Below are 13,764 nucleotides of genomic sequence, written 5' to 3'. Positions count from 1 at the left end.
ATGTTGGGCTTGAAATAAGTACTTCCCCAAGGTCAGTGGCCGAGGGAGTAGGTGTCAGTGGCCTTGATGCTTCCGGATTCTTTCTCCCAGGTTCCCCGCCCCCATCCCCATCCCCATCCCCATCCCCAAGATTCAGCCTAGATCTAGCCATCAGACCACCGCCTTCAGGGTGAGGTGCGGGGGTGAGGAAGAAGAGTGGGTAGGGGGGTGGGGCAGGTGGAACTGAAACGGAACTTCATTGTTCGCGGGACTGACTCTTCCCGAAATAGCCCGATGGCAGCGCCTGCGCAGTGCGCGCTCTTTGTGCCGGGCTGCAGCAAGCGGGTTGTTTGTGTGTGCCTCTTCAAGGCGGTGGAGGCGGAGCCGGAGGAGCGTGGCCTCCCTGTCGCATTATGGTTGGGCTTTCTCAGAGAGGTGGGCGGGGTAGGGCGGAGCTTCCGATAACAACACTCGGAGCGGAGGCTCAAGCTATTTGTTGCTGCGCCGCCACCGCCCGACTCATGGTATGTTCTTTTCTCGGGCTCTGTTAGCAGCAGCCGCCGCCGCCGCCCTGTGATTTCTGGCCTTATCTCCTCCTTCTACTCTTGCTGAGCCACTTTTCCTCGTAGTGCTATGACCGTCGTTTCTGTCCCACAGCGGGAGCCGCTTGTTCTGGGCGGCCGCCTTGCGCCCATGGGTTTTTCCGCCCGCGGTTACTTCGGGGCCCTCCCGATGGTTACCACCGCTCCGCCGCCTTTGCCCCGGATCCCGGACCCACGGGGGCTGCCCCCCACTCTCTTCCTCCCTCACTTCTTAGGGGGAGATGGTCCCTGTCTGACCCCTCATCCTCGCGCCCCGGCACCTCTGCCCAACTGCAGCCTCGCCACGGCGGGGGCCACCCCTCGGGCAGCACCAAAGAAGCGGCGAAAGAAGAAGGTGCGGGCCAGCCCGTCGGGGCAGCTTCCCAGCCGCTTCCACCAGTACCAGCAGCACCGGCCGAGCCTGGAGGGCGGGAGGAGCCCCGCGACGGGCCACGGCGGAGCGCAGCAAGTCCCGGACCAGGCCCAGGCCGCTGCCTGGGCCCCGGCTCCTGCAACCGCAGCTCGAACTGAGGAAGCGAGCCCTTTCCCTGGCTCGCTGCCGCCCGCGGCGCCCGGCCAACCCTCGTTCAATAGAGAGGTAAGGGCCGCGAGTGGGACGGGGGGACCGCTGGCGTGCCGGCCCCTAGACGGCCACAGCCCGGACGCGAGGTTTGGGGCCCTGCGCTCTGGGATCGGGAAGGGAGGGGCCGGGTTGAGGGTTGAGGGACGGTTGTTTACTCGGGAGGGAAGTTTCCGTGACGCCCGCTCTGTTCTTGCTGGTGGTGGGGGGGGAGGGGAGGCCAGCGCTGGCGCTGCTGATTGGCTCCGGGGAGCCGGCCAATGAGAGGAGCGGCTGCGCCCCAGCAACAGCCCGGATTTAGAAGGCTGGCGGCGTTCCAGGGGGTTTCGGCGTTCTGGGCGCGGGGTGGAGTTGGGGGGGGGCGGCAGAAGGAAGCGACCCGCGGGAGGCTGACGTCAGCGCGCGCTACGTGCGGAGCGCTTCGGCGCCCATGAAGGAGGCGAGCCGGGCGGGGGTTGGGAGCGTGAGCGCGCGGGCCCGCTGGCGGCTTCCCGACCGCTGGCAGCGCCAAGACTGGTCGGGACGCGCGTACGGTCTCTCGCCACCCGGTGTGGGGTTTGCCATGGGGTGGCAGCCGCCCGCTTCCGGTTGGCTTTTTGCTGAGTTGTGAGGTGCCCGGTGTGGGGCGCCGGGCCACCTGGGGCGCTGCTCCTCGCGGGGCCGACCTACTTAGCTGTGCTTTTCAACTTCGAAAGTTGGCAGGAGCGGCGGCAGAGCTGTTGCCTCTTTGAGGCGATAAGTTCTCTGGGCTAGTCTATCAGATGAACGGCATTTACTGCGCATCCCCACGGTGTACTGGGCCAGGCTTTCTTAGCGGAAGGTAGTTTTATTGCTTGTGTCCAGAATGATGAAGTTTCCGAAAGAAGATTTCCCAGTTGAATTGACGATATGCTGCCCAGTTGTTATTGGACTAGGATAAAATTGATTAAAACTTAAACGGTATTAAGTGGCTATATTACTTAAAGTAACCTTTGTATCAAAATAAAGCATTTTTACTTGAATTTCAAAAACCTTCATAATGATAATGAAAATAAGTTACTGACATTTGTTGAAAGAATATTGGTTTGAGAGATTTGCGGCTTATCTAGCTGTGCCCTTGCAAAAACTTAAATTTGTCCACCGTGATTACTTAAATTTTGTATCCGTTCCTTTCAGTTCCACGGCTTTTCTGTAATATTAATGATACTGTAAAAGCGAGTTTTTGTACTTGTTTCCTAGTAAGATTCCTTTATTTTCTAGAACGGTATAAAAACCGGGGAGCTCTGTTGTCAGTTACCCTTTTGACATGGATTATGTTACCTTGTGCTGCGGCTTTCTATTTGTGTCCTGGCTTCCCTACCGTATTACAAGTGTTGAAAGGGCAGTGATCGAATAGATTACCCTGTCTTTCCATCTCAGGGCTTCTTATAAGGATCACTTGAGTTAGGAAAGTGACTGAAATTAAGGCAGTAAAGTTCTTGAAGCAGTTTTTAAAACAGAAAGTAGGGGGCAGGCAGAAGGCATTTTCTTCCGACTATGTATTACATGTGTAACTGGACGAGATGATAGAAAGTGGTAAGTATTTTCGTATTTAAATTTCTGAAATTTTGTTTTCACAAGCTGGGGGGATAATTTTTAATGTGTGTAGTTAGTAACCATTGTCAAAACACTTCCTCACTTAAAATCAATCTTCTGCTAATCAAATTTCTATTCTGACATAATTTTTAAAGTACCTGTCTTAAAAGGTAGTGTATCTATCAACATAGTTTTTTTTCTAATCAACCAAAGCATTTGAAAATTTCTCTTGGAAATATTCTACTGTAAAAACGCTGACCTTTGTTAGTTAGGAAGAGGTTGTCATACATGTTTGGAATATAGCTCATTACTCTATAGAAAGGTGGACTTGGTTACCTTGGGTTCTTTGACATTTTAGAATCAGCACTGGTAACAGTGATTACTAACTCTTTTTAGTGGTAAAATTAGATGTGTGCCTATTTGGACTTCCAGGGATAAGTGCAGCAAGCATTTAATCAAGACAGTGAACTAAAGTCCAGGGGAACTTTTTAAAAGAAAATATGTTAGATATATGGTGAGGTTCATGACTGATTTTTATCATGAGACTGTATTCACTTTTATGTTCCTTGTCTTTGTAGGTTTTAAAATCAAAGATGGGAAAATCGGAGAAAATTGCCATTCCCCACGGCCAGCTTGTTCATGGTATACACTTGTGTGAACAACCAAAGATAAACAGACAGAAAAGCAAATATAACTTACCACTAACCAAGATCACCTCTGCAAAAAGAAATGAAAATAACTTTTGGCAGAATTCTGTTTCATCTGATATAATTCAGAAGCAGGAAAAAAAGCCTTTTAAAAATACTGAGAATATTAAAAATAAGCATTTGAAGAAATCATCATTTTTAACTGAAGTGAGCCAAAAGGAGAATTATGCTGGGGCAAAGTTTAGTGACCCACCTTCTCCTAGTGTTCTTCCAAAGCCTCCTAGTCACTGGATGGGAAGCACCATTGAAAATTCCAACCAAAATAGGGAGTTGATGGCAGTACACTTAAAAACTCTCCTAAAAGTTCAAACTTAGATCTCAGATTTCACTATGTATGTAAAACATAGCTTTTCCAAAATCCCTGGACTCTTGAAAAGCAGTGGTACAGAAATGGAAAATTACCTTGTTGCAATATACAAGGGCAAAAGATGAGTTTAAAAAATGACAAACAGCTTGTATTGTATTTTATATTTTGTAAATACTGTATACCATGTATTATGTGTATATTGTTCATACTTGAGAGGTACATTATAGTTTTGTTATGAAAGTATGTATTTTGCCCTACCCAAATGGTAGGTGTTTTGTATATATACAATGGAGAAATTTTAAGTGTGCTAAGGCACCTGAAAGACCGACTTATTTGCACAAGGTACTGAGATTTTTTTCAAGAAACAGCTGTCGAATCTCAAGGTGAAGACCTCAGTGTGAACACTTTACCAATGCACTACTGCAGTTAAAATCTGTGGCACAATCATTGTAAACATGGGGTTCGTCTGTGTTTCTCTAAATTGATTTCTGCCTTCTAATCTGTAATTACCGGAAAACTGCTATTCCCATTTTTACCAAACTTAATTTCTGCGTTTTGGTTTATATCCATTCAAATTTAAAATTTTAATGCCAACAAAATCGGTTGTAATCAAATTTTAAAATAATAATAATTTGGCCCCCCCCCTTTTCAACTAGTCTTGACTCTTTGTGTGTGATTGTTTTTTCATGTTTGAATGTGTAACTAGGAGATGGATTTTAACTTTCCATTTTACTGGCTAAATGTCTATACTAATTGTACATCCTCCCTCTGAAAGCTGGACGGTCCAGTAATTTAACACTACTACCTCTAAGGGGAGGAATTCCCCATCTCATGAATGGAAATGGTGGTGGGCAAAAGTAAAGCTGATTAGCTTATAGCTTAGAATATGCATTTATTTTTTGAGCTGTTTCATAAAATACCAATTGACTTACCACATATTTACAATGAAAGAAAACGGCACTTGTTTGATTTGCAAAATTTATATTGATACTGAATGGGATACTTGAATCAAAGCAAATATAATTGATGTTAAAATATGAGATGGAGACTTTGGAATCTCAAGCTTGCGTGAAGTTATGGCAGCATATGTATTTTTACTTTAAAATTCAGACTTCTACTCAATAGTGTATCTATAAAGTCTATTCCAGTAAGAAATTCTAGAACACAATTTTCCCCATATAGTTTTTCATTATATTATACAAGGCCAAAGTTTATGCCAAATAATACAAAGGAAAAAGTAATTGGTAATGAGTAATTGGTCAATATTTAAACGTGAAAAAGTAAAGGTGTTCAGAGGCTATATATGATCCTATAAGGTAGTATAGATGAGAAAGGTGCTACCGTCCTGAGGAAGAAATAAATGAGCCTTAAGTCTCAACTTTTTGTATCATTTTGGTTCACACAAGAAGGGAGGACACTTACCTAACCTTACTTAGAATCACTATTGACTTAATAAGCAATGCCAGGATGACATGACTTGTTATAGCCACCTCAAAATCTGAGAATTTCTTATAGATGTGGTCACTATACAGCTTGTCAACACCCCAACCAACCATTTTTCTTGGCACTGACTGTAACATGCTTTGTACTTAAATGAATTTAGAGAAAGTTAACTTCATTGACATATAGGTATATATAGATGGATTTTTAAAAAGCACTTAGAGAAACTAAGATACAAGTGCAGTCTCGACCTTGTAGAAGATAAGACTTTTTTAGCTAAGAGAAGTGTTAACACTGGTAAAGAGGATGGTTAAATTTTTTAAAGGATGATGTAAGGAAATAGGTTGTATTATAAGGTAATAGATTTTATAGTTTGAAGAGTGGTTGAAATAGACTACAGATGATATAGTGAGAAGGTGTTAAATTTAAAAGTTGAATAGTTTTGGTGTTAAAACATTTAGCAGCATGTCTTAGTCCCTTTGGGCTGCTATAACAAAATACTAGACACTAAGTAGCTTATAAACACATTTATTTCTCAGTTCTGTAGGCTGGGAAGTCCAAGATCAAGGCATCAGTGGATTTGGTGTCTAGAGAGATCCCAGTTTTAGAGGTTCATAGATGGTGTCCTTTTGCTGTGTATGCACATGGCAGAAGGGGTGAGGGAGCTTTCTGGGGCTCCTTTTATAAGGGCACAAATCCCATTCATGAGGGTTCCTGCCCTCATGTCCTAATCACTTCCCCAAGTCTCTGCCTCCTAGTACTGTCACCTCGGGGGTTGGGTTTCAACATAGGAATTCAGATCATAGTGCCGCCCAATTATTTTAGCCATTATTTTCTCCTATTGGAGTGTCTTGAAACATCTCTTCCAATGTTCCTATAATTTGTGTTGTTTTATGGGTGTAGAGAGCACACTTTGTGTTTGCAGTTACCAGCTCCAGGCCTAAACTTTAACTAATGGTCTGGTTAAAAAATTAACCATTGCAAAGGGGTAAAAGGTTTGTAGCTGTAGTATGTGAGTGGAAAAAATTGTTCTATGCAGTGGCACTTCCCTATAAAACAAATACCAGTATGTGGTTTTGTATTTTACGCTGAAGTTGCTTTTAGGTGAATTTGTACAATTTGATACTGAGTTTATTCAGCTCCTACCACTGACGTAGTGAGACTATAGAAAGCTGCTTTTATTTGCATTAATCTTGGTGCTCAGTAATTAGTGTCCTTGTGGGAAGATAAAGGGAAAAGAAGGTAATAAAAGACCGAATTACAATATTAACAGATTGACAGGAGCCATACCTTTCAAACTTAAAGGTGCTTTGTAAGTTAAAATACAAATTTTAGGGTGGTTTATAAATTTAAAGACTAGAATGTGTTGTTAGGCAAGTAATCTACATTTTATCAGGACAAGCATTCAGGTTTTTAGGCAGTACTATGTAATTATCCCTTTCCTTCACAGATTTTAATATAAAACGAGTATGAATGTGGGACTTGAATGGGATCCAGTCATGCTACACTTGGGGAAAACCATTTGCATTTCTTTTGCGTAGTACATGATTTTAAACTATCTCAAAACTCCCACAGTATTTGCTTTTGTCTTTATCTGCCTTCTTTAAAAGCCCTGACTCAACTTTTGGTGTTGAGAAGGAACAAAACCCAGGCTCCAGGCCCCAGGCCTGTGCGTCTGCCCCCAGCACTAGGGCCCAGGATGGACCTGGGAAGGAGGGCCTGGTGGGCGCCCACCCAAGCCAAAGAAGTTAGTTAGGATTATGAGGAGAGCTGTGGGGGTGGTGGATAAGCTAGACTCCTCCAAGGCCTTGTCCCTCACCTCCCAGCATGTCCTCAAGTAAAAGCATTTCGATGTCTGGGGAAGGTTAGGGCTGTCCTAGCTCAAAGCCACTGACCTCTGCCCTATACCTGGGTTCTTCCAGAAACGGTGCTTGGCGAAAGAACCATAATTATTAAATGGTTTGAGATTACCAAAAAACGCAGGGCATGTGTTTGTGTGTGGGAGACTGGTTTTGTGATTAAGGAGGACTTCAAGACGTGGTATAAAGAAAGGTAGCTAAATTTTGAGTGGGGATATTAAGCAATCAGTTATAGAAAAGAAGGGAAAGGGTTTGAGGATGCAAAGGAACTTCTATATGATACTGGCATTTTGTATGAGTCCTCATTCCGGCTCATGTAAATGCAAATATCTTCCTTACAAATAGATGGGGAATCTCATTTTAGGCGTTAAGGCCATAGTTCAAAATTCCCCCAATTGGTAGTCACCAATTTTAGCTTTTTTTAAAAAAATAAATTTATTTAATTTATTTTTATTTTTTGGCTGTGTTGGGTCTTCGTTGCTCCATGCGGGCTTTCTCTAGTTGCGGTGAGTGGAGGCTACTCTTCGTTGCGGCGTGGGCTTCTCATTGCAGTGGCTTCTCTTGTTGCGGAGCACTAGCTCTAGGCACGTGGGCTTCAGTAGTTGTGGCACGCGGGCTCAGTACTTGTGACTCACAGGCTCTAGAGCGCAGGCTCCGTAGTTGTGGGGCACCGGCTTAGTTGCTCCGTGGCATGTGGGATCTTCCCGGACCAGGGCTCGAACCCATGTCCCCTGCATTGGCAGGTGGATTCTTAACCACTGCGCCACCAGGGAAGCCCAATTTTAGCTTTTTTAAATAACGTATTGTAAATAGTACTACTAATGGGTTGGCCTAGGTGAGTTCTGACATCTCCCATATCAGTCTTAGGATTCCAGCAAACGGCTCATTTATGCACATGTTTGATAACACATTTCCGCATATTATAAAAATCCTAACAATGAAACTAGAGTCCCTGTCTTGGATAAAACTGCCTCAACCACCCCTCCCCTCCTTGTTTGAAATATCTGTTCTTTCGTGTCATTTTTGAGCAGCATGTCTACAATTCAGTGTGGCGGGGGATTAAGTGTGAAGTATGTTCAGAAGATAGTTGACCCCTGCACAACACAGGTTCAAACTGAGCAGGTCCGCTTACACACAGATTTTTAAAAAATAAATACTACAATACTACATGATCCACAGTTGGTTGAATCCGAGGATGTGGAACCTTGGATATGGAGGAATCACGGACACAGAGGTCAGATTATAATTTATATGCATATTTTCAACCGCAAGGGGTTGGTGCGCCCAACCCCTGAGTTGTTCAGGGGTCAGCTGTACAAGGATAATTGGCAGAGCTAAAAGTTAACAGCGTAGGTGGGTGAGGAAGAAATTATGGCCATAACTGAAATACAAGCTTACCCTACAAGAAACGTTTTTAAAGGAGGTAAAAACAAAAGTCAAGTCATTGTCTCTTCCAGCAGGTGGTGACTAATGCTGGTGAGTAGGGATTGTCTAGTTGGGAATCGGGACACCTATTAGAAGTAGCATTGAGTGGGGCCTTAAAATATTCAGTTGTATCTGACATGCAAAGAAGAGTTGAATACACTGTCAGAGATAAAAGTTTTAGCAGTGTTATGAAAAGATGTGGAATACCCAGTAGCTTAAGAGAAGTGCAGGGAAGGAAGATTCACTGTCTTGAATGGTGTATTGGGGTAGTAACATGAAGGGCTTTGAATGTCATGCTGAAGAGTTTCAACTTTATTCTATAAGCATGGCAGAGTCACCAAAGGCTTATGAGCAAGGTAATGAGATTCCTGCTTCAGAAAGAAAACTGGTGAAAATACAGAGAACAGTTTGGAAAGGGAAAGCTTGAGACATGAAAGCCACTTGAGGATATTTCAGTGGTTTAAAAAAGAGCCTTAAAGGACATTATCAGAGGGTATACAGGGGCATGGACTGACTTGGGAGATATTTTGGAGGTAGAATTTAAAATTCAGCAACTGAATGAAGGGTAAGAAAAGAATTTTTAAATTGAGCATTCAGGAAGATAAAACCAGCAATTAGGGAACTCTGGAGGGGGTTGAAATTATAGAGAAAGATAATTTTGATTTGCATGTTGAACTTCGAGATGCATGTAGGATATCCATGTGGAAACACACAGCAAGTAGAAGATAGGTCAGGCCGAGAGGTACAGCTTTGGTAATAGTGCACAGAAGCACTAATTACAACATGAATATGGAACTGAAATATTCTGTCTTCCTATATTCTTTTTTCCCTCACTGGGTTTAACACCTTTACCAGTACTCTTGACCTCACCCTTTCTGCCTCCTATGGACCCTCAACTTCATCTATGATAGTAAATTAGTTGCTGAACTGAAAGTATTTCCTCTGAAAGTGTTAAATGGTGGTTAGTTATTACTGACCTGTAGAAGTCTATGTTAGTGGACGGTTCTAATGTTAAGTTCTGGATTCAGACAGCAGGGGCCCAGCTGCTGAAGAGGAACAAAGTTTCCTTCCCTTAGTCCAAGTTTTGACACTGGGTGAAACTGATCTTTTAACATTCTATATCTTTTTGTAAATCTCCCCCCTTCTAATGACCATCCTATCATATTGCTGAATACGTTATCCTTTATTTAGAGAATGGAAGGGCCCCCAAATCCCATGCACTCTATGCAGTTGATATCTGCTTCAGGTTGAGGGAATCAAACATACGTACTTATACTTGGGTATTAAAGGCTGAGAGTCTCATCACCTTCCTCTATATACTTAAAATTTTGAAGGACATTGCAGAATGAAAACACTTAAAAATCACAAGCTTGCTCTTTCAGCCCTGAGCTATCCATAAATCTTTGAAAGACTCCCAAATACAAGTCTCCAAATGGGAAAGAGTGTGTCTGTGCTGAGACGAGATGGTGGTAGGAAGCAAGATTGTTGTAGGCACAAATCATGTAGTTCAGGAGCTACTTGTTTTTGTATCTGAAAGGAAATTTGAGAGTACATTTTATACAGTGCTATCTATAAAAACTCATAAAATTAATCTTTGAAAGAAACTTTCTTGAAAATTTTAGATAGGACTCTCTGAAGGTGTGGGGTGGGTAAAGTTCTAAGATTAGGGATGATCTATTTTAGGGTTGAACTAAACCCTTTATATCTCTTGGATTAGATTGTCTTGAATTAATCTGACAGTTTTCGGATTGTTACTTTTCATATCCTTTGCAATTCTCTTGGAGTTCTAAGTTAAATATGCTAAAATGTATGAGTAATATTCCTAACACCCAGGAATTGTATTTGCCAAACTTAAACTTGTGAATTACAATTTAAGACTTATAGAAGGTGTTACATTTACTGTGGGTTCACTGTCAAGATCTCAGAATTCATTTTCTAAAGCAGAGTTTAGAGTAATGTTTCCTTAGTGTAGAACTGGTGACACAAATTTAAAGTTCCCTCTGTTAGAGGAATAGTTTATCATCGATGATGTGGCATTAATTACAGTCTCTGAATTAAATAATGGTAGGAAGGGGAAAAACGGGAGAATTGGCAGAAAGCAGCCTACATGGATAATCATGGAAAATCAGATGCACATCTGTCAAAGGAGGCTACACGTTCTATTCAAGCTCTATTTAATTGGATGAAATCATATATCTTGAATGTATAATAGCTTAAAAGACAAAATGACATTCTTAAACAGTAACATTGAAAACACTTCATTTCTCTAGTCATTCATACAATGATAACTTTTATGCATGTGTAAGAAAGGATCCAGGAAAGTTAAGTAATTTTTCCCAGTCATACTACATAAAGTGGCAGGAAAATGTGGTATTTGATATATGATTGTAAAGATAATAGATACTAACCAGACTCCTCCCAAACTGGTCATATATATATAGCTACTCCTAAATTATTACAGATAGTTCCATTGTTCTAAGGTTAGAGATTAACCTGATTAGTTGTCAAAACAGAATTACCAGTGTGTTCTTAAGAGTCTAGAATCTTGAGGAGGGGATGGCAGGTAGAAGACATTTTGATGACTTTTATTTCCAACATGGAAATGTTTGATTTAACTGAACTCAAAACTTCCTTCTAACAGTTAAGATCTTTAAACAGGAAGATCTTTATTATTTCACTCTATTTGGCAACATGGAATCAGAGGGCTTCGGTTCTTCCTACCAAACCCCTGGAGAGATCTACAATTTGGGGGATCTTCTTGCTATAATAAGGGCTCTCAACCGTCCCTTCCAACATTGAAATTGCCCTTACTCTTTTCAAGTGATCAGACACTAAGGGCTCTCAAATTTTAAAACAAAAGGATTAACATCAAAGATTGGATTACCCTTTTCCATCATCCTTCCAAGGGTCCTAGTCACTGTGCATTCAGTCCAGTCTCCTTAACCATTTGTGTATTTCTTAGGCTACTGTAAATCATCTGATGTTTGAAGCCAGATCCTGAATTTCAAAACTAAGAAAATAGAATGCTTACAAAAGATATTCAGCCAAGATTTTTGATCACTCTTTAGCTAATTGGAATAGCCCACTTATGAATATTCCAATTTTCAAAAATTTACTATATGTTAAATTCAAAATAATTGAGGAAAAGATGGATGGAAATACAGGTGATAAAACAAGCATAACTTTTAACTGTAGAATCTATGTAGTGGGTATATGGGTGTTCATTGTAAGATTACTTTCTTATTAAAGATTTTTACAACAAAATGTTAACAGAATTTGGGAAAGTTAACGCTGCTTTACTAGTTCACTCCAACATTACACAGAAGTTGAGTATTTGCCAGTAATTCCAAAAGCTCACTTACATGTAACATTAAGCACAAATAAGTCAATCTTTTGATGTAAACTTTGAATCTCCTGTTTTTTCTTTGCACTTTCAACTAGGCTGGTTAGTTGGTTATAACACTTCTAAAATAATAGAACAACTCTAGTCAATGACTGAAATACCAAAGCCATTGTAAATAAGAACTGAAAGATTAGAGAAAGGATACTGTATTTAAGCATTGTCTTATTTGGGAAATGTGACAGTTGACATTTAATGTTAATGTTGAAATAAATGTTAAAGCTTGAAGAGACTTTAATTAGGAGAGGATAAAGAAGTAGGTGGAGACTATAAAGATTCTGAAGGGCATTTATAATAACTGCCCATGATTTGAGGGGAAAGTTAAAGAATTATCTAACGTGGAATAACTTGAACTTCAGGTAGCGTAAGGAAGTGTGTCTGTCTGAGATTCCCAGAGAAGAAAGGGGATGGCCGAAGGGCTGGTGAGCAATGAAGAGACCAGGAGGTAGAAGGGCAAAGCAGGGTGCAACTCCTAACACGTGGTTGGCTCCTACTCTTTAAAGCCTTTAATGTTGAATTAGTATCAGTGGAGTTAATGGCAAGTTAAAAGCATTTAAAATTATTCCTTACGTGTAGTTCCACTTTCCATGATATTCATGTAAAAACACCACCTTTTAGTCAAGGTAGATAAAAGGTGGACAAAAGTGCAGTCACCAAAATCTCTTACAGTAGCAGTTATATTTGACTACGGACAGGCAGCTACGAGCACCTCATACAAGTGCTTTCCATGTATATTTTATTTTTATTTTTTAATAGATCTTTGACTATAATTGCTTCACAGTACTGTGTTAGTTTCTGTTGTACACCAAAGTGAATCAGCCATAGGCATACCTATGTCCCCATATCCCCTCCCTCCCACCCTCCCTATCCCACCCTTCTAGGGCATCACAAAGCACCGAGATGATCTCCCTGTGCTATGCGGCTGCTTCCCACTAGCTATCTATTTTACATTTGGTAGTGTATACATGTCAATGCTACTCTCACTTCGCCCCAGCTTCCCACTCCCACCCCATGTCCTCAAGTCCATTCTCCATGTCTACATCTTTATTCCTGCCCTGCAACTAAGCTCATCAGTACCTTTTTTTTTTGATTCCATATATATGCGTTAGAATACAGTATTTGTTTTTCTCTTTCTGATTTACTTCACTCTGTATGACACTCTAGATCCATCCACCTCATTACAAATAATATATTTTAGAATAAAAATTTTTCATCCATGTTTTTAAGTGGTATTTTTAAAAAAATCCCACATAGATTATATGGCAAGAGTAGGGAATTATAAAGTATAAAATAACACCAAAAATGGTTAGACTTTATATACACATTAAAAATTATAATGAATATCCTAAAACTAGAGCATTAGTTTTCCTAATTCAGTTACATTTAACATTTTAAGGCCAAAATTTTAAGGTTTACCAACAATGTGAATGTTAATGCTTTTCCTTAAGGTTCTTTTGAAATTATATAAATATTACAACGTGTTAAAATAAATTTAAGTAACATTTCATCTCATTTTTAAAATGTAAGAATGCCCTGAAGAATCAGACCAGTTATACAGCTTATATCGATTTTGAAAAAAGGTCTTCGAGTACTTTTTCTCAAGGTGTAAAGTAGTATTCCCACAAAGCAGACACCACCTCACAAATGTCATAGGAATGGCTCTTAACTTCCCCCACAAAAAAATCCACTGAATTTTTCTTAGTATTGAAAAAAAAAACAGGCTATCACTTGAGCCTGGAAAACTATTTTATATGGAGATTTCTGTTGAAATTAGTCAATTTAACAGCATTTTAAGTCTATACTATAGGGAGTAAGCCAAGAAAACCAGAATGTGGTTTTCCTCAATCTATGTCTATGGACCCATTTCTAAAAAGCATATAGTTCTTAGGCATTTAGTTCACAGAATTATACTCCTAAATTAGAAAAGCGGTA

At 41.0% G+C, this 13,764-nt stretch overlaps 1 protein-coding gene across 1 annotated transcript; it reads left to right on the top strand.

Moving 5' to 3' along the window:
- The first annotated feature begins 455 nt into the window (after positions 1–455).
- PNRC1 (proline rich nuclear receptor coactivator 1) lies at positions 456–4,363 on the top strand. The gene is made up of 2 exons (XM_082633758.1): positions 456–1,158; positions 3,273–4,363. Exons 1-2 carry the CDS (start codon positions 613–615, stop codon positions 3,714–3,716), a joined length of 990 nt encoding a protein of 329 aa, XP_082489884.1. The 5' UTR covers positions 456–612; the 3' UTR covers positions 3,717–4,363.
- Positions 4,364–13,764: the final 9,401 nt, after the last annotated feature.

This window comes from Mesoplodon mirus (assembly GCF_964341445.2).
Source record: "Mesoplodon mirus genome assembly, chromosome: 10".
Classification (NCBI taxonomy): Eukaryota; Metazoa; Chordata; class Mammalia; order Artiodactyla; family Ziphiidae; genus Mesoplodon; species Mesoplodon mirus.
Note: the sequence above shows the minus strand (reverse complement) of the source record. Positions and strands in the feature narration are given on the sequence as shown.

Excerpts from the sequence above, each read along its gene's own strand:
- PNRC1 (XM_082633758.1), top strand. The coding sequence starts at position 613 with ATGACCGTCGTTTCTGTCCCACAGCGGGAGCCGCTTGTTCTGGGCGGC. Across the intron at positions 1,159-3,272 it reads AACCCTCGTTCAATAGAGAG|GTTTTAAAATCAAAGATGGG; the intron begins GTAAGGGCCGCG and ends TTGTCTTTGTAG.